Below are 27,604 nucleotides of genomic sequence, written 5' to 3' on the forward strand. Positions count from 1 at the left end.
AATATTCACTTTGGGGAGGTTAGGTGGTTAGTAGACAGTAATTTGAGCGCTAGATTTCCAAGGCTATCAGGGCTAGCTTCGGAAGTTGATATGAAGGTTAGTTCTTGTTACTCATGCATGGGTGACAAAGTAATTTGGGCTGTTCTATGTAGAAGGAATCTTGGCAAAGAAGAATTTCAAGAGTTTACAAGCCTTTTGCAAGTGTTGGATCAGGTCTCCCTTGTCGATTCTAGTACGGATTCATTAAGATGGTTAAAAGATAAATCGGGGAAATTTTCAGCTGAATCATTATATCGGGTCCTAAGCAAAGATGGGGAAAATGATAACGACATGTTTGGCAATATGGTGCTTTGTTGAAGGTAGCGGTTTTTGGTTGGTTTGTTGGTAGGAACAAGGTGCCAACTATCGACAATCTTTGCAAGAGGAATCTGGTTCTTCCAAATGCGGAATCAGTAAATCAAATGTTCATTCATTGCTCTTTTGTTAGAGAGGTGTGGGAACCTTTTTTCCAACTTTTCGGGGTGCTTTGGGTGCTTTCAAGATCTATAGATAATTTTCTTCTATCATGGCATGGAGGGGGTATAGGTAAAGCAGAGAAAAGGATTTGAAAGCTGAGTTGTTTAGTGGGGTTATGGACATTATGGTTAGAAAGGGATGGTCGTTGTTTTGAGAATAAGAAGGGGGGAGCAAAATATGTTTTTAGGAAGGCTAAAACTTAAGTTAATGAATGGATGTTGGGATCAGGTAATTGTTACCAATTCCCGTTGGATTGGTAGTTGTTGTTTCCTTTTGTTTCTTTATATTCTTTTGTAAATTTTGGTTGCGGCCTTTTAATGAAATCATCACCTTTAAAAAAAAATAAAAAAATAATTAAAAAAATAAAAAAAATAATTATTTAGGGGGGATTTTTTAAAAAATAAAAAAATAATTTTAAAAAAAACAGAGTATATGAAGTGCAATTTAAGTAACATTAGGGGTCAGAATGATGAACTAGTAGAATTTACTTGTTTGACATTGCGTGGCAGGACAGCGATCTATAGGACGCAATATCCCCCTCGTTTTTAGTCAGATTTGGAGGATTCTTGGGTTGAACATGAAATAATTGAAAAGATCCATGTAATGGTGGTGAAATTTCACAGATCAGACTTATAGATTTTGAGTTATTAGCCCCACAAGTGAATGTTGTCATGCTGCCTAGACGCGTTGGGCACGAACTGAATGTTTCTGCCATGATTTGGATGATATCATGCATGGTTACGCTCGATTTTTGTACCATTATGTGGAGGTCAAAAGAGCTTTCCAGTGTTATACAAATCTCATTTTTGGACGAGCATAGGATGAGATCCATGGCCCGCATCAATGAAGGGTCTTGCATGACTTTGTCTTTGTTTTTACAGTTTGCCATTTGTGTTTCAAATCCCCAGGATTAAACCAAGCTTCTCTCCCAAATTTGCATTGACTAGTTGTGATTTGTGTAATCAAACATGTATTTAAACCCAGATTAGTTAAGAAATGCATACATACCATGGTAAAAACAAAAATCCCAAAACTACCCTCTAATCTAGAGAGTTCTAAAGATTCCTTTGTTACAAACATTATCCTCAAATCTGAGCAATTACAATATCGTACCTACATCCAAGGATCGGAATTGTTAAAGCTCTCTTTTTTTCCTTTTACGCTTATTAATGCCCATTTTGTTCTCTCATTTTGCAAGATTGCCATCACAAAGTCTATAAATAGCCTTGCATTTCAAGAGGACGTGGCCTTTGATCCCTAGAATTCTTTTTTTTTTTTTTTTTGAAAGGCAGAATTCTTATGTTGTGAGTTACAATTTCAAGAAAGAGAAACGAGAAAGAATTAGAGAAAAGTTAGAGAGAAGTTGCAGAGAAGAAGGGAGAAGATGGAGCTGGAAGAAGAGAGGAAGTAGATGACTGGAGTAAGTCTCTTCTGGATTTATTCAAACTGAGCTCTGCTCCTAGTAGTTGAAATCCTCGATTTGCAAAGATTGGAGGTAGAAGATTCAAGATCAAGGCCAAAATCAGGGAAGAATTCATACTAATAATAGACACAAAAGAACTCATGAAGACCCAAACAAGAAGACCCACTACTAGAGGGAACTCCATAGCCTCCAACTCTCCGCACAGGACATTCTCACTCTTGTAACAACACCTGGATGTCTTTTAATGGTGTTATTATATCGAATTCGGACCCCTTTGATACGCATCAACCACCACATAACCTCTTAGGGTACTCTATCCTATGCTCTCCCCAAATCTAGCAAACCATGTCTAGATGCTCTCTTATATCAATACTTCTGCATCAATTGTCTTTGTAAATGCTCCAATTGTTGCTCTCCCTGACAAGAAACCAAACTGATTTTCCAATACCCTTGTTTCTTGTCTTAATCTTTGTTCCGCCACCCTCTCCTAAAGCTTCACAATCTTAGAAGTTTGGTCCCTTGATACTAGATGCAACTTCGTGCATCTCTTGTTCTTGTAAATTGGGAGTACAGTTCTTTTCCTCCACTCACCCAGTATCTTTTTCTTGCAAACTTTATTGAAAATAGTAGTTGACCAAATTAATTCAATTTCACCTAACATCTTCCACATTTCTATAGGTATATGATATCATTTGCCTCCCCAACCTTTCCCTTGAGCTCGTTATGGCTACCTTTAGTTTCCCTATCCAAATTCTATGATAGCCCAATGTTTCTCCCAATGCCTCAAGGTCTAAAGTCCCTCCTTATTCTATCCTTGTGCACGCATATACATTCATGATTCGACAACCACTCCAAGTAGACTCTCCACCTCTTCCTAATCTCTCCATCTTTCACCAAGGCCCACTGATCCTTAACCTTGATGCATCTTACGGAGTTTATGCCTCTACCTTTCTCCCTCACTTTTGCTATTTTGTAGATATCTTGCTCCCCCTCAATTGTTCTTAACCTATCATAAATTTCATCATATGCTTTATAGCTAGCTTTCCTCACTGCTTTGCTTCCTGTTTATCATTTTTTATATATATTTTGAGGCCTTCCATATTTATACTTTTCTGCCACTCTCAACATTGGGTGCCTCTATTTTCATTTTCTTTCTTGTCTCATTCCTTTCTTGACTCTTATACCATGACATTTCCAATGAAAGATAATGAGAAAGATAAGGGTTTGGAGGAGAGAATAGGCATACAAACCAAGGTGGTTGTACTCAATTATATTATTCTCCTTTACTAATAATAGACACAAAAGAACTCATGACAACTTATACATAATTTGTCTATAATTCATGACAGATGTTATCTGTCTATGTACAATGTATCTGTAATACTCTATACGCAATTTATCTAATTGTACATGCATGTGGAGCAATCTACACGTGTCAACATTTTCGCAGGAACATTTACCTAGTTTCAATAAACATGTTTGCCCCTCATTTCCAAATCCCTTCCCCAAAGGAAATCAAACCGTTTTTTGTTTCAGAAAGGCATACATTACCACCAAGATATGTTTAACAAGTGCCTTAGGGTACATTTGCTAGTTCCCAGTTCAATGGTCAAGATTCACTAGGGCCGTGTGAGATATATTCAGGACCTTCAGAAGCAGAAAAGGGCAATGGGACCTGCTTGGTGTGGGTTCTGTTTTCCGCTCCACTCCAAATGCAAATTGTACCCTCTTGCTTCATTTCCCACCAACTGCTAATTCACACCACATTCAAGCTCTACATTTAAGGTTGCAAACAACCTGGGCCTGGGCTGGTTTGGGGCTGGGTTTGGAACTGATTGGTTGGGCCTATTGGGTTGGGTGGGTCTACACGAGATATTGATTTTGCATGGCCCAGGCCACCCTAACTACTTGAGATGTTTCCATGAGCAATGGATCTGATACCGTCAAATGCATGCATGGCAAACAATCATCAGATGAGATTTCTTTTCTTAAAGTATCAAATCAGGAAACAGAAGTTACTCCTCAACTATCATACTTTGAAGGATCACTAATAGTTCTGAATCCTGTAGTACATGCAACCAGTGTTCGAAATATCGGTATCGCACAATGTATCGCACCCTTGAGATACAAATACGTATCGGTTATCGCACGGGATATATCGTTTGTATCGCATAGTTTATCGCACTTTTTGGGAAACATAGGGAAACATTGGGAAAATGGTTGAATTTTTTAATGAAACTTTGGGGATTGTTAAAAAACCCCTTCATACACACTTTTAAATCATAACATCTCAAAAAAAATATACACATAATAAGTTTCCTTTGTATAGGGTCCTAAGTCATGCGATGTTTAACTGAACTAATGCAACTATATTAAAATTGAATGCATATATTTATAAATATATTATAGTCATGTATGAAAACACAACCAATTCATTGAAAAGACAGAGAATAATTGAAAAAGTAAAATTTGAGAAATATACTTATGATTAACAGGGATATGAAGTGACGTCACCAAGTTCTGAAGGGCCCACCATGATGTATGTGTTGTATCCACACCGTCCATCCATTTGAAGATATCATTTTAGGCCATGAGAAAAAGAATGAGTCAGATCCAAAGCTCGAGTGGACCCCACCACAGAAAACGGTGGAGAGAGTGACGCCCACCATTAGAAATTTTTAAGGGCCACAAAAGTCTTTGATCAAGCTGAAAGTTGTTTTTTCCTTTTTTTCATGTCTGACTTAAATTATAAACAGGTTGGATCTCAGATAAACATCATAGTGGACCCATGATCAGGGTTTCAAGGGTGGGCGTCCCTCTCCCCACTGTTTTCTATGGTGGGGTGCACTCCAGATTTGGATCTGACCCATTCTTTGTCTCATGCCGTAATATGATCTAGCCAAATGGATGGACGGTGTAGATACAACACATACATCATGGTGGGCCACACAGAACTTAGTGACGTCACTTTAGTAGCCGGTCTGGCTACGCGTCCTGAGAATCGAAGGACGCGGGTTTCCTGCGCAAGCCATTTGCAGGAAGTTTCGGCGCTGAAAACTTAAATGGGGCCCAACGTGATGTTTGTGAGTAATCCACTCCGTCCATCCGTTTTTTGAGATCATTTTAGAACAAAGAGCCAAAAATGAACAGGATCCAATTTTCAAATGGGCTGAAAACGTAAGGATTGAACATCCACAGCCGAAATATTCGTGGAGCCATAAAAGTTTTGAATCAGGTTAATATTTGTGATTTCAGTTCATCTCAGATCCGTGGGCCCCACCATAATGTATTTGTTTCATCCATTCCGTTCATCCATTTTTACAGATCATTTTAGTATTTGATACAAAAAATTATAAGGATATGATCTCATGTGGACCACACCATAGGAAAACAATAATGATTGGATATCCACCATTAAAATCCTCCTAAGGCCCACTGTACTGTTTATTTGACATCCAATCTGTTGATTGGGTCATAAAGACCCAGATGAAGGGAAAAAATAAATATATGGTTGGATGACAAACAAACATCACTATGGGATTTAAAAAGGTTTCAACGGTAGAAATTAACAGTTCCACTGTTTCTTGTGGTATGGTCCACTTGAGTTGTGGATATGGTTCAATTTTGGGCTGAACACCTAAAATGATCGATAAAAACGAATGGACGGCATGGATAAACCACGTGCAATCACGGTGGCCCAACAGAGTTTACTCGGTACCAGCGTACCATGTCGCCCGTCAATGACGTTTCGTCATTGACGGAAACGGATTGGCTACTCCACCAGCCAATGGCTGATGGTCGGTGCTCTGTGGGCCCCACCATGATGTATGTGTTTCATCCATGACGTCCATCCATTTTTATATATCATTTTATGATATTACACAAAAAATTAGATATATTCCAATATCAACTGGACCACATTACAGGTAACAATGTGGAATGAACGTTGACCATTAAAAACTTTTTTGGGTCCATAAAAGTATTGGATCTAGCTGATATTTGTTTTTTCCCTTCATCTCAGTCTTTATGACCTATTCAATAGATTTGATGTCAAATAAAAAGTACAGTGGGCCTTAGGAGGATTTAAATGATGGATATCCAATCACTATTGTTTTCCTGTGGTGTGGTCCACATGAGATTTATATCCCTCTATTTTTTGGGATAAAGCCATGAAATGATCTTTAAAAATGTATGAACGGAATGGATGAAATACATACATTATTGTGGGGCCCACAAAGCACCGACCACCATCCACGGGCTAGTGTCAGGGGGAGTATCCAATCTGTTTCCGTCATTGACGGCCCCAATGCCACGTGACCAACTTACGTGGGTCCCACCATGATGTATTTTTTGTATCCACGCCGTCTATACATTTGAAGAGATCATTTTATGGCATGAGCCAAAAAATGGGTCAGATCCAGAGCTCGAGTGGACCCCACCATAGAAAACAGTGGAAAGAGTGACTCCTTTAAGGTGGGCCCTTAAAATTCCTAAATTTAGGGATCAAGCCCTTAAATTAGATGGGAAAACGAATGGATGGCGTGGATAGACTACATACATTAAAGGTTGGCCCAACTGAGTTTATTGAGTACGATAGGAGCGTACTCCGTAACCCACCGCACAATCGAAAATCCCTTTTCACCCCATCTCCGCGCCCTTCTTCTTCATTTTCCCTCTCCTTCACGCACGCAGAGGTTCCGACGATCGCAACAGCGACGATTCTCGTTCCAGAGGAAGGGGTTCCTCAATCTGGCCAGATTTCTCGCCGAAATCTCCGAGAAATCCCCATAGATATATCGTAATGGCCCACCTCCGATCACCAATCTTTGCGGGTACTCTCCGATTTCTCCTTTTTTTTCTCTAATTCAAATTTTTTTTATTCTCCACCCATACGCATGGCGATATCGTGCGTGCGATATCTGAATTTTTGCATTTTTGGTATCTTCCGGGCGTTATCGCCTAGGTATCGTCTCGTTGGGGGCCGATAACGATAATATCGGCCGATATATCGGCCGATAGTATCGATATTTCGAACACTGCATGCAACTGTGAAAAACTTGATTTAAAAAAGAAAAACAACAACTGCTAAGGAATTTTCAGACCCCATGTCGAACCTCAACTTAATTTGATGTTAAACATAACAAACTACACCTAATTTGATATTAAACATAACAAACTACACCAAATCAGAGGATGAAAGATCATTCATAAATCCAAATGAACTTCAGCCTTCAATCCATCAATGCATGGTGGACACATGGAATGTCTAAACAGTGGGAATAGATAACTGAGTTGCAGAAAAAGTAACTTTCCGAAATTTACCTTGCAGAGATTATTCAGAGAAGGTGTAATGTGAGTAGTTTCATCCAGATATTTGAAGATAAATGACGTGTCAATCGCTCTTGCATGATTTAGTTTTAGTGCTGTAGAAATTATTAAAAACAAAAAGTAAAGAGGAGAACAAACCACAAGCATGAAGCATTAGAAAAGAACACTCCCACAACAACGTACGAATGTCAATTAGGATCGCTGAAAGAAACTACTAATTGGATTTTTCAACAAATTGATTAAATAGAGCTTCTTCAAGAGTGACAAGGTCCTTTGCATACCTTGTAGATCATTATGTAAACTGTGGCCTACTAAAATAGTCCCATGTGACAACAGCTTCTTCAAAGATTTCTACAAAATGCAAAGACCAGTCAGTAAAAGAAAATACAGAAGCCAGCAATTAACAGGTACAACTTACAATACCTGTATATCTACCAAAGAAGAGGTAACTCCTTCCAAATCCTTAGCAGAAATTCCAGTAATCTCAGTTCTGTAGTCAGCAACAGCTTTATTAGGGTTTACAAGTTTGTCGAGTTTAACCTGAAAGTGACACACCAAGAGCATAAACAACTCAAAAAAAGTTGAAGAGGAAATGTACAAATTTCAATTGAGCATTTACTTGTGTCCCAACAAACAGTACATACATATTCATGCAGTCTGGTGACCCACATCATTCATATTGTAGGGACCATGGTGGATGGGAGATGTGCTGAAACTCCCACGCAGATGACCCTAACCATCCAAATAGGCTACTGTTAATGTGGATCATCTGATGGGAGATATTGGATAAAACAATGTGACACACCAAATGAACAGCTTAGGTTACACATGGGTGAGGCTCCTTTGTAACATTGCAGGGTTCAAACAAAGAGCACCATTGCCATTCATAACAAAGAGCACCATTGCCATTCATAAACCAAAGAGCAACATTCCATTCAATTGATCATCAGATAATAACTGACTCAAAATTAAAACAGTAACACCTACAAGAATCCTAAAAGGAAATTTTTCAGGATAGAAACATCATGCAAATTATAGAAGAACTTCTATTGCAAAACAAATGGAACTAGGCAGCAAAAAGTACCACCAAATTGTGATCCACGAGACAAACTTTCACTACTGCCTCTGTACCATCTTCACAAAGAACCATCTCACAGTCAACAGCTATCATTGCAGTTGATTTTATTGCCTTTGAAACTTTTCCTAACTTTGTAACCACCCACTCCTGTCACACATCCCAGCAATAAGATTATCAGAATATTACATGCTTCAGAAAGGATTGAAGGGCAAGCCAGATCACCTAAGAAGCTGATAAAGGCAGTGTTTGGATGCACCATAAAATTCAATTGCAATATTAGTTTAATTATGTGGAAATCATCAATTTGCAATTACCTTTCTTTCAACTAGTATTGCAGCACTATGCTCCAAATTGCAATATCAATTACTTCCAATCTGAACAATACAGGATGTAACTGCAATTTGAGAAGGCTCCTCATTGAATACTATGGAAGATGGTTAGAATTTGTTCCTTTCCACTTGATTGAAGTAGTTATTGCAATTCAATTCAATGGTGCATCCTACCACATCCAGCAAGAAACTTGCTAACTAAAATTGATGAATTAATGTTTGTTTCCATTCAGAAATCTTTGAAAAATTAATGGGGTTTCGAACACAAGAACACCATTAACAACTGCAGAAGAAAATGTTACCGCTTCCTCATAAAATTTTAATTCGAACACATAGGTACCAGCAAAGCAAAAAGGCAGGAACAAGAGTAAATGCGTTAGTCCAGAAGCTCAAATGCTCAGTAAATTATGGGAAAAAATGAAGTTCCCAGCTTGAAAAAAGATGGGGAGGAATGAGAAACACTTAAAGACTAAACAATTCATATTTATCCGTATTCATGAAACACAAATGGAACAGATTTTGAGGTTGACGATTAAGCAATTATGGGGAGGGGGCAATGTGCTTGGACCATCCTTCCTGCAAGGGGTAGATCAGGGGGCCATGTAACTATTTGGGATACTGACTTCTTCTTCTCTTCTTTTTTTTTCTTTTTTTGAAAGAGAAGCAGCTTTTTTAGGGCCAGTGGCCAAAAAAAGTAAAACAAACAAGAGACGAAGATACAAAGCAAAAACAAACCAAAGAAAACAGAAAAAGAAGAAACGGAAAGACAATCCCTGAACAACACCCTTAGGGAGCCCACTCCCTAATATACAAGGCTACCCAATTACACACCACAATCTCTGAACCTAAAAGGTTTTGGAAGTAATGAACTTGGCACCATCCAATCAAGGCTCGCAGATCGAAGAATCCCAGACCAAACTGCACAAGAAAAGTAGCGGATGAACAGATGATCCACAGATTCTTCGGTTTTCAAACAGAGTGGACAGGCATTTGGGAGGATGAAGGCTCTTTTGCGCAGATTGTTGATGGTTAGGATCTTGTTTCTTCCAACCAACCAAGCAAAAGCAGCGATTTTCAGAGGTGCACCATAGGGCCAAAGGCTGGTTGTGTGGCTTCTAGTGCTCCCCAACCCATGCTAGGTAAGCCTCAAGTAGAAAGACTTCACTGAGAATGCTCAAGACTTGCTAAACCGCCAGACGAGCGAATCTTGCACCCCCTGCTCTGGCGCGACCTGACAAAAGATCCATTAGGTCACAATATTAAACATCATTCAGATCCCTTCGGCAAGGAAGCCAAATTCCCCCAAGCTCCTCGTGGGAGAAACAACTGGCAACAGAGATATCTACCATCGGGCAAAGGCTAATGAGGGAAAGAAAGGACACTAACAGAGGAGCATCACCATACCACACGTCGTGCCAAAATCTCACCCTAGAATCCTCCTTGATAGCAAAGGACAACCCCCCTAGCCAATGAGGGGGGCTCAACGGCCACAGATTTCCAGATGAAGAAGGCCCTATACAGAGAAGACTCCTTAATCCACCAGCTCATAGAGGACCCATATTTAGCAGCAAGCACCCTCCTTCAAAGGCTAAAATCCCCCACCCCGATTTGCCACACCCAATCACCCAAAAACATCTACTGGTTGAATTACCTCATACTACCAAATATTGATCCCAAGAAGCTCACTTTTAGCTAAATTCATATTAAGGCAAAAAACTACCTCAAACCATCTGATGGCTATCCACAGATTTACCACTTTAGACTAGAAGCCTCACAAAAAAGAATCATATCATCAACAAACTGAAGACGGTTAATGATTTGAGGAAAGTTAGCCACCATAAAACCTTCAAATAGACCTTTAGATTGACCCCTAGATAACATTTTACTAAGGGCCTTTAGATTGACCCCTAGAGAACATTTTACTAAGGGCCTTTAGATTGACCCCTTGATAACATTTTACTAAGGGCCTTAACCACCACAACAAAGAGGACAGGAGACAAGAGAACCCCTTGGCGGAGACCCCTAGTAGCTTTTTTTTTAAGAAAAAAAAAACACCAAAAGGAGAGCCATGGATCCAAACAGAAAAAATTTAGCAAATGCAACGTAGGAACCAATCCACTTCATTTCTCACCAAAACCCAAATGTCCCAGCATATAATCAAGCAGTGTTTTAAATATTGACGATATCGGCTGATATATCCCACAATATATCTTGTATCCCACCAATGCGATACGAAACGCACAAGTAGTGTGATATATCCCACATGTTCGATTTGCTGAGAATTTTCAAATTTCAATCCTTTTATTTTCTATAAATCATGTTAAATTAGTGTCAAATTGTTACAAATCCCATGAAAAATCACGGATTGAGAGCTTCGATTTCGAGATTTGGAGGAGATGGGCCGAGTTGCGGAAAATTGAAAAAAAAAATCAAAATTTCCAAATTTCTCGCAAATCGTTTGCAAACTTCGTGTCCAAACATCAAATCGAACATGTACGTAACCTAATCTAGTGATTCTTCTTTTGCTTTTGAATGTATTGCTTGTGTTTCCACACGTCTTCTTATATTTATAAATGATATGAATAGACATTGAACATACTTGCATCAATTCAGTTAGACAACGCATAGATTAGGACCCCATACAAAGAAAACCTATTATGTGCACTTTATTTTTGTAATGTTTTGATTTATAAGTGTGTATTGATGTCTTTTTTAACAATCACCAAAAAATTCAACTATGTTTCTAACAACAACAATACATTACACGATACAACCAATATATCCCATGCGATAACCGATAGGTATCCGTATCCCAAGAATGAGATACGTAACGCGATACCGATATTTCGAACACTGTAATTGAGGACTAGTCAACATGGCCATAGGCTTTTTCAAGATCTAATTTGCAAACAACACCCTATCTGCCTACCATGAGACACAAGTCCAAAGATTCATGACTCAACAGAGTGCTATCAAGAATATACCTTCCGGCCACAAAAGCACTCTGAAAGGGCGATATTACCTTCAAGAGAACAACCATGTTTCTCTGGCTCAAAATCTTTGCAACAATCTTCTAAAGACTCCCTACTACACTAATAGGCCTAAAATTCTTGAGGTTGTCAACTCCCTCTACCTTAGGAATTAGGGCAAAGAAAGAACACCCCAACTCAGTATCTAAATGCCCTAAATAAAATTAATTAATTAATTAATTAATTAATTAAACAAAACAAAAAATCTCAAAATTAACCAACTACTAGAAATATTGAAAAAAAAAAAAAAGGCGATAAAAAACATTGGGACCGGGCTTTATCCCTCCCCAAATCCCAAACCACTTAGTTTCCTTGATGCGGACATGGGCTTCCGAAGAATCAACATCTTCCAAACAAAGAGTCTAAAACAAAAGATTATTAATATTAGGGATTTGATACCCCTCATCCAACAACAAAGACTGATAAAACTTAACCACATCATTGCAAATAGGACCCTTATCTACCAATCTTTTACCATCCATCACCAAATAGGAGATACAATTGGTCCTCGTTTTGGCAATGGTTACACCATGGAAATATTTGGTATTCTTGTCACCTTCTTTTAACCAAACAACCCTAGAACATTGGTACCTTTGATCTCTTTTTTAACCCTAGATTGGTACTCAGAAGAATACTTATCTCTTTCAACACACTCAGCTTCTGAGAGTAGCTCGCTTTCCTCCATTATTTCCAGAGCTTGAATGTTGCTCAACAAAGAATCTAGTTCCAACTTTATGGGGCCAAACACATCTTTTTTCCAAGAAACAAGCTTATATTTCAACAACTTCAATTTTTTGAATAGCTTGAAACAATGTTGTCGAATTTTCGAAAAACTAATATATATATATATATATAATATATATATAAATAGGAAAATTTTAAAAATTTAAAATTATATAAGAAATTAAGGGAAACTTTTCTAAGTTAATACATAACTAATTTTACATATTTAAAATACATTTGAGAGAGAAAAAATCAATTAAACAATGAATTAAACATCAAGTCATCGAAATTCAACAATATAATTAACAAGAAGTAACAACAAAATCAACAAGCTATTTATTTATTATTGTATAAAATCAACAAGTTATCTTCCTTGAAACTTAAAAGTGCTTGAATCTTGATCTTCCAACTTCCAAGAGAGGCAATGTAGGAGACCTAACGGAGAGACCAAAAACCTATCCAGCAAGGCCATAGCTAGATTAGCTTGACGGTTGGACCAAGTAAACCTCATCCCTCCCATTGGAACGTCCACCAGACTATGCTTTAGAACCCAATCAGCAAAACCCCTCATACTAGCTAAGATTAGACCCCCATGAAGCTTCTCATGAACAAACCAGACTACATTAGTACCACCCCCCTAGGGAGGGGCCACTTGGCTAACACCAAGGAAAGCTCATCCCAAAAAAGAGGACACAAGGAGGGGTGATTTAGACCATAAACCCAATAAAAGACCCACCTAAAACTTGTGGAGACCTCAAAAACTACATGAATCAAGCAAACCCCAATCCAACGATCTTTCTGAGGCCAAAGAGGGGTGCCAAATCACAACGACAACCCCTGACACCCCAACTTCCTAATCAACTGACCTTTTACCCCAGACAAACTCCATGAGATCCTTATCCGCCAACTGGAGCTTGGACTCCTACAACACGACTAGACTAGCCTTGGACCGCTTGTAGACAGACTTAACTTGGATACACTTTTGGGGGCAATCGAGCCCTCTAACATGCCAGCACAATATCTTCATTAGGACACCAAGCTAATACCTCTCCACTTCCTCTCACTCCAAGGACAAGAATCAAGCTGCCCCATCGAGTCGGCTCCAAAATTTAGAGGCACCCTACAGCCTTTAAGGGACCTCGGGGGTCTTCTCAAAACCTCCATCAAAGGACGCACACCCCTTTGTTCCATCAGCTGGAGAAGGGCTATATAGTCCTTATCCTGGTTACCAAACACCACCCCAAGACGCCTAGCAACATGGCATATGGCATCCCTCAACCAACTTTTACTTTTGATAGAAGCTACTAGACCCCCTAAATTGTTGGTAGAGAAGGCCGAAGAAAGCTCATTACTAAGGGGAAAGTGAAAATTATCCTTATAGAACGCTGCCTGAAGGGGCACTATGTCCAGAGCATCACCACACACTCTAGGGTCAACTGCTGCACGCCCGTCTACCAAAGAACCCACCCCCTGATAAGGAATCCAAGGAGCAACCTCTACCAAGAAGGGAACTAGAGGTAAGGAACCATAGCCATTAGACTGCACAGCAACCAAAGACCCAAGAGGAATAACCAAAGGACGGGAATCCTAATGGAGAGAAAAAGACCAATGAGGAGAATGGAAACAGTCAAAAGGAATAGGGGATAAGACAATAGGGTCACTGATGGGAGAAAACAAAGCCACCCTCTCACGTATGAAATTACTCGAGACCACAACACAATAGGGCGAAGACACACGTGTAGGGAGGGAAGTAGTGACATCCAGTCCTGTCTCTTGAAGACCTTACGAATCTAGCGAAAAGGTAGAGGTGGATCTGAATTGAGTTGTTGCAACCATTAGAACCATCAAAGTTATTCTCCTTGATCAGAGCTCTGCCTCCCTCAAGAAGCTCTTCATCATCCATTTGTTATACAAGAGTGCCACGTAACATACTCTCATTGGCTTCCGAGTCGGTTGAACGAATATCCTCCTCAAAGTCATAAAAGCAGAGAATAACAAGCCATCCCAATTTTGAGACAACCACGCGTCATGCCACCTAGAGACTAGAGGAGAGGAGGCAGTGACCTCCCTCTCTCTCTCTCTCTAGGGCATGTAACCACTGCCCTATCAAGGCTGGCCCAAAAAGTTGCCTTGACCGCCCTCCATTAAAGTGTCCCCTCTTCCACTAAACACATGGCCACTTCGTTGACGCATGCAGACCTAAGAAGGTGAGAGATGCCGAACTCCTTAAATGCTTACGTATCAGACAAAAATCGGCTAACATCCAACTGTCGTTTGACGATCATTCCATAATCCGAATAAGCCACGAAAGTCCGCTTCCACACCCAAGGCCTATGACATGTCTTTATCATAATACACAACGGAGACATATGGCGATCTTTAGTGCCCATCATCAGATGGAACCCCATGAGACCAAATATCGAACTTCCGGTACATGGGCACACCAGCAAATGGATCAGACTTAGATCAAGGGCTCACAACAAAGGAGCCGACTGACGTCAGGGAGGGGAGCACCGCCTGTCTCAAAAGAATACCACCGAAAAACATCGTGGTCCCACGTGCCCCCGCAAACGAGATAGTTGAGGACTCAACGTGCCGAAGGTTCTAGAACGCACTCGCACAAGTGAGGATCTGGTGAACCATGGGTACACTTACCTATGGGACCACTGAAGATCGTGGCTGCATCGACTAAGAAGGCACCCCCTTCAACCTACCTCCGTGGAAACATACGCGAATGTGATTGGCGAATTATCCCCAGCCCCCCTCAGCGACAACCAATGTTGTCAAATCGCATATGCGATTGTATGTGATCAGCATATGTTGTTCGCATATGCGATTGCACAATCGCATATGCCATGGCATATTTTTTATAAAATATTAAAAATTTTAAAAAATGAATTATTTTTTTATTTAAAAAAAAAAAAAACTTGCCTAATTAGTACACATGATTGGATTGGGTTATTTTACTTATTTCATTATAGTTTGAGTGTTTCATTAAGTTATATATTTAATTACTTATATTATATTATATCAATTTTAACAAAACAATCAAGCTACATTAAAAGAGAACTAATTATTATAAATTTCGAACAAAGAAATTTTACTGATAAATGGATAACTTGAAAAAACTTACAAGTTATAACTTACAACTCAATTTACAAAAAGCAAGCACAACTTATAAAATACAAAAAAATAAACATACTTGAAATAATTGTAGAAAGATTAGAGTAAGAGATTTAGAGCTTTGGAGTAAAGAACAGTAAAAATGGAGGGGATATGAGTGCCTATTTATAGGCAAAAGTTCCCCAAATTGAAAAAATAAAAAATAAAAATTGCTTCCACTATGGCTATTAGAAATTATGCGATCGCATACTCGCATATGTGACCGCATATTGGTCGCATATAAAAGTATGCCATGGCATACTTGCTAGGATTGCATATGCCATCATGGCATATGCGATTCGATCCACAGTATGCGCATATGCGATCGCATATGCGCATATGCGATCGCATTTGACAACAACGACAGCTATGACTTCAAAATTCAAATCGCAAATGCGCATATGCGATCGCATTTGACAACAACGACAGCTATGACTTCAAAATTCGAATTTAATCTCCCCTATCATTACAGACTAGAAAAGAGGTATCTCTACCGCATTTTTAATCCTTCACAGACCCTAAACTGTTGCAACTCCTCCCACCTTAGAGAAGCTTCGTTAATGTAGATGATGTCCCCAAGGCAAGAACTGACTGCCACCATGGCCTCTTTGGTCCAAAACTCCAAAGGGACCTTGAAGAGATGGAACCATACCATTGAGCTATCAAAGAGAGACCATTCCTCCCATCTACATAGAGAAAGGCCTGGACGATTCCAGAAAGAGTGACCGACAAAGACAACTCTATTGTTGTACTCCATAGGGCGGAGTGGGACCCAAAAGACCCGATCAAACAATTGTTGAAGAAGAAAGTCCTCCTACAGACTACAAGAATGGTAATGCCAGAAAGAAAGATAGGAAATCGAAGCACCTTCTTTCATAGAAGCAATAGGGCTCCATTGAATCTAGACTTTATCAATGGCATGGGGAACAACCTTAACCTCCGCGCTGAAACAAAGAATAACGGAGGAGGAGGATGGACCGGACTAGGGACCATGGATTCCATTAGAGCCAGCGACCGGGATTGCATGGCCACTCCACCCCCCCGACACCCCCCCCAATTCAAGGGAGGAAGCTCCATAAGATCCTCCTTAAAGGATACTCGGGCCTCTGTCTAGATGACACCCTCTCCGACCAAACAATCCTAAGCAGGGGAGGAAGAAGGAGCATACATGTCTTCCTTGGTCTTCCCTCCCAGAAGTTTACCGGTTCCAACCTACCCTTCTGTGTTCACCACCGTTGGCCCATAATGAGCTCACTGGTCTCTGATCTCCTTACCATTGAATCGCTTGCCATGAACCCCTCCAACACACCTACTCGGACCTCTACATAGCAAGAGCGCTCCTCCGTTGTTATAGCCACCTCTAGACCTTGACCTCTTAGAATAGGAAACTTTTCACCTATAAGAAGATCTCACCCTCGAAGGATATCTCTTCCTGATCTCCTCTTCTACCCAACTTCATTCTCTATTAAAGGCCCAGGTACCTCTACTATCCAATCTCCTCATTCCTTTGCGAGAAGCCTCCCTCAAACCAGACCTGTTAGAATCTCTAGTGTCATCTGCTCTCTCTTCACTCGAAACATCACTAGAGTGTCTTCTCTTGCCATCTCTTGAAGACTCAAATGGTTCACACCTTTTTTCTCCAAGATGACCACCCCATGCATTGTTGAGGGAAAGAAAGAGAATACCAGGATGTTGAGGGAAAGAAGGAGAATACCAGGAGTGGTTGTGTATCCTGCATTGTGTGGAGGGAAGGGAGAAAATTTGGTCTCTAAAGAACTAAAATGAATACTGACATTATTGATATGGAAAAGGACATTGAGGCGAAGTTTCTACATCTAAAAAAGTCAAACAAAAAAATGAATGGGTTTCAATGGACCTGCACTAATGTCTACAAGCCTGTTGAAGCTGCAAGGCAGGCAGATATTTGGGTGGAAGATGGAAATATAGTGTCATTGTTGGAGGGCCCTTGGTGTGTTGCATGCGACTTCAACACCATTCGTTTCTCCTCAAGATGATGGAGCGTAGTTGGGTTACAACTAGCATGAAAGGTTTTCAACAAATCAACAATAGCCAGCTGATAGACATCTTAATGGATGCTCGTGTATTTACTTGATGGAACAAACACACAATCTTACTAGAGAATGTAGACTGGATCAATTCCTTATCTCTAAATATTGGGACAAGCATTACCATAGCTTGCCAAGATCCATTTTTCGAGCACCAAAATCAGACAATCATCTACTTATGTTTGACTCAGGGGTATTATATAATGGCCAATTCCTTTTTAAATTCGAAAACATGTAATTAAATATTACAGTTTCATGAAATAGGAGGATTTATGGTGGAATGAATCAAATTTCAAGGGTTGGGTTGGCTTTAAATTCTCAAAGAAACTGCAATATGTGAAACAAAAGGTCAAGGTTTGGAAGAAAACAGCATTTTTAAGGTTGGAAGAATGGAAGGAATTGATTCTGGATGAGATCACTGATAATGACTCAGAGGGAGTTTCAGATGCACTTCTGGCCCCTCACTCGGAGTGTAGGGAAGGGCTCCATACCTCCCCATATCCTCCCTCCTTAACATTCTCAACAATGAAAAGAGATTTTAAAAGCAAATCTTGTGTACATGGTGACAAAAATATATCTTTCACCTTATTGCTAATGCAACGAGAAGACGTGATAACAAACAATATTCTTGCAATTTGCAATGTGTAATGAACTGTTTGAAACAAACAATATTATTACAATGTGTAATGAACTATTTGAAAGGAGCTGCATTCACAAAGGAGCCAATACTACTATCACGCTATTCCTAAGATAAAAGAGTGGAAGACTTTTCAGATTTCTGTCCAAGTAGCCTTTCAGCATACTTACACAAAATCTTAGCCGAAGATCATTTCAATGGAATCAAAGAAATGATGGATTTCATCATTTCCCATTTCAAGGAGAATTCATGTTGGGTAGGCAAATCCTGGATGTCATTCTTATTGTCGTGCGGATGTAGATTCTAGAAAGAGAAGCAAAGATAAAACATATTAGATTGCTAGATGTCATCGAAAGCTTATTCAAATGCCCAGGAACAGAATGCCCTTTATAATAAGTATGAGTTCCAACAGTCAGAAAACAGACAAATAACGGCTCTATCGATGCCATCGAAAGGTCTCCGATGCCATCGAGGTGGTCTTCAATGACATCAAAGGGTACCTCGACGCCATCGAGAAAATCAGATAATATGATATATTTCTTGCTGGACATATCCAAGTTACCTGTTCAATGTCATCGAGTGGTCTTCGATGCCATTGAAGTGAAGCTTTGATGCCATTGAAGTGAAGCTTCGATGCCATTAAAGAAGACCTCGATGCCATCAAGAAAATCAAATTAAATAATCAATTCTTGCTGGACATATCTAACTTCTTGTTCGATGCCATCGAAGACCCCTCGAGGTCTGCCTGATGGGATCGAGCACCACTTGAAAAATGTTGTTTTGAGCGTATGTTTTCACAGCTGCTTCGCACCTCTTCTAATCTTACTTATCATGTTCCAATTAGGTTCTTAAGGATAAAGGATGATCAACAAAGTCTACCTCTTAAGCCAAGATCATCTAGAGGTTCAAGGGTTATTTTGGGTCAAGGGTTAGAGCCACCACGGCACCTCATTTACTTGTTCTTTGCTCCTTGATGCTCTCTACTCTTGTGTCTTCGGTCTTCAACTTCCAAAGGCTCAACTGACTACATGACACAACGACTCATGTGATTGACAAACAGGATACACAAATCAGTGCACTAACACTATGTATCTTTTCTTTTATTTTTTCTTCCAAACCATCTTAGAACTAAGTGAATAACTTTATTTAATTTCACTTCTCTTTCAAAAACATCCAATAGCTCAAGTGACGAGGAGGTTTGGTTGGGAGAAAGAGATTTAGGGATTAAGGGCCCTCATTAGCAAAAATGTTTTTCATCAAAACTCATCACAGTCTCTAAATAAGGAAGAAAATACAGATTCTCTCCCAAATTAGTAAAAGCCAGCACATTATTACAAAGAGATGAGGAGGAATTGGTGTGAGAAGGTTCTATATAAAGGGCCTCACGTCTCCACGCATGGAGACATATGACCCCTAAGACGTGGAGAGAGAGAGAGAGAGAGAGAGAGAGAGAGAGAGAGGAAGGGAGGAGAGAGAAAAGGAGAGAGGAAAGGAAGAGAGAGAGAGTATGCATGGGAAGGATCCACTCCATCCATTGTGTGGGGCCCAATCTCCTCGGCTTATTTCAACCCTTAATCAAACTCCAAGTAAGCCCAAGCATCTTTTTCTTTTGATTTTGTAGAAATAACTTCATAACTCTTGTTTTCTTCTTTTCACTATGATTAAAGCGTTTAGATGATGATCTTAGCCCAAGAAAACCACTCATTGGAAAAAGGGATCTCATTGTATTGTTTTCACTCAAAATCACACCCTTGGATTGGTGGACCGCATGAGGGCTGAAGTGGGAGCTCATCATTTTTGCTAAATAGGCCAGGGACCACAGTCCTAGAGTAAACCGTGAGTGGCGTGTAGGTGTCCGCATGGTCCCACTTTGGGACCAGTTTTTGGAACAGTTCGGGACAGGATTGGGTCCCGGCTTTGTGGGCGTCAAAAGGCCTTGTCACCATCGTATTTGAGGAGTGTGGGGCCCACTAAGGACCCCTTGTATCCACCAAAATCAGCGGCCTATTTCTTCTTATATAAAAATTCTGATTTATGGCTATGATCTCACACACACACACACACACACACACACACACACGCACGCACACACACACACACACGCACGCACACACACAAAATCGCTATCTTTGAGAAAAATCAGGTTTAAGGGCATTTTTGGGACTAAAGTGGGACCCACTTGGATAATGAAGATCTCACCATCATGATCAAAAGATTAGATCAGCAGCCAGGCCATAAAAGTATGATTTTGATCATGAGGGTGGAAATCTATCCAACATCACCTATGCATATATCAATGGTTTTGGCCCAAGTGCCATAAAAGTGATTTTTGGGCCTAATTAAAAGAATTGTTGGATGACCTAAATTGGACCCATTAATAGTTCTAAAAAGCACATGGATTTAAGATTTTGGGCCAAATCTATATATTATTATCATTTTGGGCCTATTGGAAAACTAGCCCATTGAATAGGTAACTTAGGGGATTTATCTTTCCCAATATAATTGTCATGATTGTGGGACACTAGAGTGGGCCCCATTGTATGGAACACATCTGGAAATAAGTAAATTAGTATGCATCAGCAAATGAAAACCATGCCAATGCTTAATGGGCCTAAGTCAAGCCCACTTCCTATAAAAGTTGTTTTGGGCCACTTTGGGCTTATCCATGGAAACGGTTTAGGAAAATCATTTATTTTACCATACTTGGACCATTTAGTGTAAATTATCACTTTAAGGGCCTAGAATTGTAATATTGGGCTTTTAGTGAACTTGTGGGGAATTGGCAAAGTGGGGTTTGGACGATGTGAGAGACTCATTTGAAGATCCACAAGAGAATAGTACGGTTAAATCAAGCCCATTGTGATTTTAGGTTATTTTGAGAGAAAAACCCACTAACGGCCCAATGCATCAACCTAGGACCAAGTATGTAACTTATAGCTATTCTATAGAGATGGACCACTAATGTTAACATAGTGTGATAGACTTGACCATAGAGATGGACCACTAATGTTAAGATAGTGTGATAGACTTGACCCTCATAGGTTATTTTGGACCCAAATCATCAATAACTTGACTTACATGAACTTAAGGTAGGAGGAGTCTATATCAAGGTGTTCCAAAACGGCAACGGTGGCCGTAACGGCCACCACCATTACTGTTATGATATGGGCCATAACGGCCGTTACAGCCCCCGTATCAACCGTTACGGCCGTTTTTTATTTTTTGAAAAATGTTGTTACTGGATCGTTACGGCCCGTTTTTCTGTAACGGCTGTTACGGCCGTTACATAACCGATTTTGAATACCTTGGTCTATATGTATAGTAAAAATTAAATAAAAACACAATTTAATGTAAGACTACTTGTAAGGTCACACTAATGGACCGTTAGTATACTTAAGTAAGTCTAGGTTAGGATTGAAGACTTTTGTGGTGAACACGAGAACATTTTTCCTCGTAAGGATAATTTAGGAAAGAAATCCCAATTAGGAAAGTCTATTTATGGTAAGTTTCCTGAATTAGCATGAAAGGTCAGGATCGAGCCAATAAGAATCCTAAGTCATCCAATAAGAAAACGAGGTTAAAAAGGAAACCAAACGGGAAGTGTATTCAAAGGACTTCGATAGACGTACATTGTGTGTGTGGAAACATTTTGGTGAGTGGTTCCAAATCCAAGTCCTTGTATTTTTCTGATTTTGGTATATTTAGCAAGTTTCTATTTTTGCAAATTTTATTCATGTGACAGTAATTTTTTGAAAAGTTCTATTTATGGAAATTTCAATATTTGAAAAAATATTTGTGAAATGATCTATTTTTGAAACGTTCTAGAAAAGGGTTATTTTTAGAAAGTTTGCATTTATACATGTCTACACCACCAGAAACAGTGATTAAACTAAGAGATGGTGAGAATTATTCCAGGAGTGTTTATGAGGCCATTTTATAAGTGACTTTCATGAGTGATAGTGAGGTTATATTCATGAGTGTCACGTCCCCAAATCCAAAACCATAGCTAAGGCTAACCCCAGCCTTAGGTTTAGGTCATGACTTGGGTTAAAGTAAAAATAAACATTCACTCCACAAAATTCACATCCAAACCATGCATACCGAGTAAAAACTACTAAACTTTATTCAAATTATTCTATCATCAATCCAAATCATAATATCCTCAAGTGAAATAACAAATTATCAAAATTCCATAGTCTAAGATATTCTAAATTCAACATCAAGTGATCCATGCTCTCAGTCACGTCTAGCCAACTCCTGAGCATCGCAACCTATTCCTTAAGTCTACAGTTTTTCCATCAATAAATATTATGAGCAAATCGCCCAGTAAAAAGGTTCTGAATACAAGACAAAACAATAGTTTTGTAAATATAGAAAATCATAGTGAAATTGCTTAGAAAAATGAAGAATTATATGCATGATTTATCAACTCTCAGGTACAGTTTATCAATTTACACCAGGACCAATTCTTTTCCAATTGGTCAAACCTTACTCACAACTCACTACACTCAGCATCACTCATCTCTTAGTATCACTCAGCATAAATTGTCACTTGGTATCACTAAGCATAATTTATCACTTAGCATAAACATCGCTCACATTCACACATTCAAAATTGGATGGGCAGGTGCCTTCATCCTGGCCACACTGAATTCCATAAAAATTATTCATTCATAGGGATTCACCCCAATGGACACACAGTCCTCAACATAATTCACTCATTCAAAGCATACCTCACAGTCACTCAAGTAAATCACTCGTACCATAACCTCACCATCACTCATAAATGTTTCTCATAAGCTCACCATCACTCTTGGATCTCACTCTCAACAACCTCGCAGCCACTCAAATAATCCAAACCATCACTCATAAGCCTTCCTCTCTCTAGTGTTATAATGAATGAAATCAACTTTCCAAATTTAACTCATTTTCAGAGAATTTTCCAAAAATAGAATAATCTTCCAATTATCACTTTCCCAAAATAGTATTTTGCAATAATTTCCAAAACATTGAGACTTTCCAAAATTATATATAGCACAAGGACTTTCCAAATAACATGTCACAAGAATTTTCCAAATAAAGAACCTTCCAAAAATAGCACAAGTCACGATAATAGTGGAACTTTCCAAATATAATATCCTGCCAATTAAATTAGGAAAAATAGTAGCATCTTGGATTTAGAACCGCTTACCAACACATTTCCACGTGTGTAAGGGACGCCCATCGGGGTCCTTCGCATACACCTCACACTTGGTTTCCTTTTTGAACTTCTTTTTCGAAACGGCTAGCTTAGTTTTCTTAATTGCTCGCTCTTTGTCCTTCATACTAATTCAAGAAATTTGTCATAAATAAACTTTCTAAATTGGAAATTTATCATAAGCATCACCACATAGCCATCGATCTTGATTCACCCCTGGGGCCTTTAAACCTAGTATAGATTCGCCTAAGTGCATTAATGGTCCATGGGTGTGAACCTAAGGGTAATTTATTGTAATGACATTTTTTTGTTTAATTTCACATATGGACTGTCCATGGCTTAGGTCCACCTAAGTTAAGTCCTAGGATTTTCCAAGTCTTCTACCAAGGTTCAAAGCTGTCTACTTAAGATTCAATCCACTTAAGTCTCACTCTAGGGTTCTAGGTCAACTTCTTGGGTTGGTAGTGAACCTCGATTCAAAGTCCCACCTACAAAATGATTTGGTTCAACTTGGTCCTATTGCATAAAATAACAAATAGGATCACCAAAATACTTCCTACGTTCAGTCATTCACCCAAAAACCCAAATGTTGCACACAACTCAAAAGTGATGTCTTGCATCCAATTGTCCCAATATTATAAGTATCCATTTAATTTGTATAAAGAGTCACACTAGGGAACATGGCTCATGAGCCTTCCACAGATAGCTGGGACAAGGGGACAATGACGACGATGATGATATGATGACAAGAGCTATGATGATATAAATCAGCCAAAGAGATGTAAAATCATATGAAAACTTGCAGCATATACATGAAAGGACACTTGACATTGTAAGCTGATAAATAACAGCATATACAATTAATAGCTAAATAAGAAAAGTCAGGAATGAAAGTGGTAAAGGACCTCATTAAAGGATGTGATAGGGTCATAATATTTTCCATAAAGGGGGTGTTCAATAGTTAAACGGACCAGCCTCTGCACTGCCACAATAAGAAACCAACAACAATCAGTATAGATTCAAGAAAACTTAACTCTATTCACATCTGCAAAAGTTTGCATCCAATGGAACAGCAGTTTGCATGTATGATATAGGAGAATATGAAACAGGACAAATTTAAGATATAGGAGACCATGGAACTGGACAAATTTTAAAGATACGATCCATAACAATTATCAAAGATAAAATAGGAAGATCACAGGTGTATGAGCATAAATCAGGGGGAAAAAACCATACACAGCCAGTTGGATGATAACATGATCGACTTATCATCCAACTAGCGCATAAATGTTGACCTGTCAAGTGGATATGAGAGACTAACACATAAATGTTTACCTGTCACAAGTGTACAGCATCCAACATGTAAGAGGCTGGGGCCGCCATGAAGAATTCCAATCAATCCAAACATCATGTTAGCTAGACCATAGAAAAATAATGAACAGCCACCTAACTGCTCTAAAATACAAGTTGGGATAGTGGATCCAGTGATCCATCAAGACTTCTATGCTAGGTGTGTTCATGGTGGGCCAGCTTGTAGAATGGGTTGGATGTCATACAAACATGGCAAGCACACATTCATGCACGACTTGTTGGCGTGTTGGATGCCGTACACACAATAAACATGGGCATTTATCCACTAGTTGAGAGATGGTTACAACATTCTCATTTTTCCAGCTACACCATATAATTTCCCCCTTCATTAAATGTCTTTTGCGTGAGAGAGAGACCTCTAATTGAAGCCCCTGATGAGAAGGTTTTGATGTATTTCTTGGAGGGGTATGGGACGAGATAGGGTTTACTTAAACCCATTTTTGTAATAGGATTTATTTGTAATTGCTGTTTTTTTTTTTTCAGTTCTAATTGGATCAATTTTGTTCATGTTTTAATCGGATGCTTCAAAAAGGCTTGTTTGCTGATATTTTGAAAGACACAACACTTTATGCAGACCGGTGTTTTAGTGAATATTTTTTAAATAAACATCATATAAAATGGCATATTGCTACAATGGTCCTGGGTTTATTGTGTTTTTGTTGGGATTAGTGATTATCATAAAGATTACCAACATCTTCATCCACAACTGAATGAGTGTTTATCTCACATCAAATTGATGAGACCCACTTTCTTTATGCAAATGGTAACTTTACTCTTCCATTTCACTTGGAGCTACAAGTTTAGTTACCTTGTTATTCTTCCAACTCTAAATCCATTATTTATCCTTCCTCCACCTTCAAGGAGAAAATCTCCTTCTACTTTCTCTGTGATTGGTGGAGATTTGGGGACGTGACACTCATGAATATAAACGAGTCTGAATGGCCGAATCAGGATCAAGAGTGGCCGGAGTTCGAGTAGAGACAAGAGAGTTTTGGGGCATTTAGGATTCAGCATGTTCGAGTGCGGCCATGCGGGCAGAGAGGGACGGGTAGGGTAAAAACTTAAAAAAGGGTTAAATTATTTATATATATATATAGGTGAGGGGTAAAATAGTAAATTATTAGTTATTAATACATCCGGTCTTGTCCGAATCGGATCGGTCCGGTCCGAATTGACATTGACACGAAACCGATCCGATTAACGGTCGGATCTGCCCAATCCTGCTCGAACCTAACCAATCCAAGCTGTCGGTTCGGTTCGAATCGGGTCGGATCCACCGGATCGGGTCCAACATGCCCAACTCTAGGAGTAGGATTGACCAGATTTGAGCGACAACAACCATCATTTTCTCCAAGCCGTCCTCTTAAGATATTATCATCATCGACCCAAGAATCCTCACTCTCTCCCTTCCTCGCCTACTGTCTGATCCTGCTCCCCATCTTCACTTCATTCATCCCGTGGGGCGCGGATTAGGTGAGTCCAGGGTAACAACTTAGTGGGTGAGTCCCTGACCATGGGGCCCACCTTGATGTATCTATTGTATATCCACTCCGTCCATCAATTTTTCCAACTCATTTTAGGGCATGGTCCCAAAAATGAAGCAAATCCAATCTCAAGTGGAACACACCACAAGAAACAGTGATGATTGACCATTAAAAACTTATTGCGGGCCACAAAAGTCTTGGATCAAGCTGATATTTGTGTTTCCCTTCATCAATTCGAACCGGACCGATCCAAAATTCGATCCGATTGGATCCGATCCAATCCAATTCGAACCAGATCGGATGTATTAATAACTAATAATTTATATATATATATATATCCAATTGGATCCGATCCAATCCAATTCGGACCGGATCGGATGTATTAATAACTAATATTTATTATTTTACCCCTCATATATATATATATATATATATAATTTTACTCTTTTTTAAGTTTTTACCCTACCCATCCCTCTCTACCCCCACGGCTGCAGCCGAATGCACCGAACCCTAAATCTCCCAAAACCCTCTCGTCTCTACCCGAACGTTGGCCACTACCGATCCTGATCCGGCCATTCAAACTCATTTATCAGGTAGGGGGATCCACTCGGCCACTCAGACTCGTTTATTTATTTATTTATTTATTATTTTAGGAGAGTGGCTCATCGGCCAGCCATGGTCACTGCCCGCTGGTGATCCAGCCACCCTGGATCGTCGGCCAGCCATGGCCGCTGCTCAATAGAGCTTTGGGTTACAAGAAATCAACTACACCGTCCATCATTTCAGACAACTCGGGTAGTCAGGTTTGTCAATCCAAAAATCGAGCCGATCTGATACTTAGGTGGACCACACCACATGGAACAGTAGGGATAGGGATGCTTGTGATTGTCAGATACTTGTTCTTTCTATCTGATACTTGTTCTTTCTGTAATCCGTCTGATACTTGTTCTTTCTGTAATCAGGGTACTACAGAGCATATCAGATAGTGTTGTAGCTATATATACCACTTGATAAGTAGACATTGCTGATTATTTCTAGTATTGGAACCTAATTGCAAGGTTTCAATTTTAGATGTACTTAACAGCTCTTCATTATTATCTTTTTCAATGATAATCTTAAATTTTTCAAAAAAAAAAAAAAAGGGATTGATCCGAACCTTGCCCAATTCGATCCGACTCGATTTTCCTGTCCGAGTCGAACTCGGATCGGTTCAGGCCAGCAGTGGTTAGGATCGGTTCGAGTCAGATGACCAGGACTCGGT

The 27,604-nt window shown here is 39.4% G+C and overlaps 1 protein-coding gene across 3 annotated transcripts in view; it reads right to left on the reverse strand.

Annotated features, from left to right (window-relative positions):
* The window catches only part of LOC131228501 (small RNA degrading nuclease 3-like), a 44,570-nt gene that overhangs the window by 12,576 nt on the left and 4,390 nt on the right, over positions 1 to 27,604 (reverse strand). For 2 of the 3 annotated variants that reach the window (XM_058224183.1, XM_058224182.1), the window contains exons 4-8: positions 24,394 to 24,465; positions 8,352 to 8,492; positions 7,691 to 7,807; positions 7,549 to 7,618; positions 7,262 to 7,362 (exon numbers count right to left, since the gene is read on the reverse strand). In XM_058224183.1, the coding sequence (XP_058080166.1) occupies positions 7,262 to 7,362; positions 7,549 to 7,618; positions 7,691 to 7,807; positions 8,352 to 8,492; positions 24,394 to 24,465 (501 nt within the window). Of the gene's footprint in view, positions 1 to 7,261; positions 7,363 to 7,548; positions 7,619 to 7,690; positions 7,808 to 8,351; positions 8,493 to 24,393; positions 24,471 to 27,604 lie in introns of all 3 variants that reach the window. The other variant, XM_058224184.1, reaches the window with a different exon arrangement.

Source organism: Magnolia sinica, chromosome 16 (assembly GCF_029962835.1).
Source record: "Magnolia sinica isolate HGM2019 chromosome 16, MsV1, whole genome shotgun sequence".
Lineage (NCBI taxonomy): Eukaryota > Viridiplantae > Streptophyta > Magnoliopsida > Magnoliales > Magnoliaceae > Magnolia > Magnolia sinica.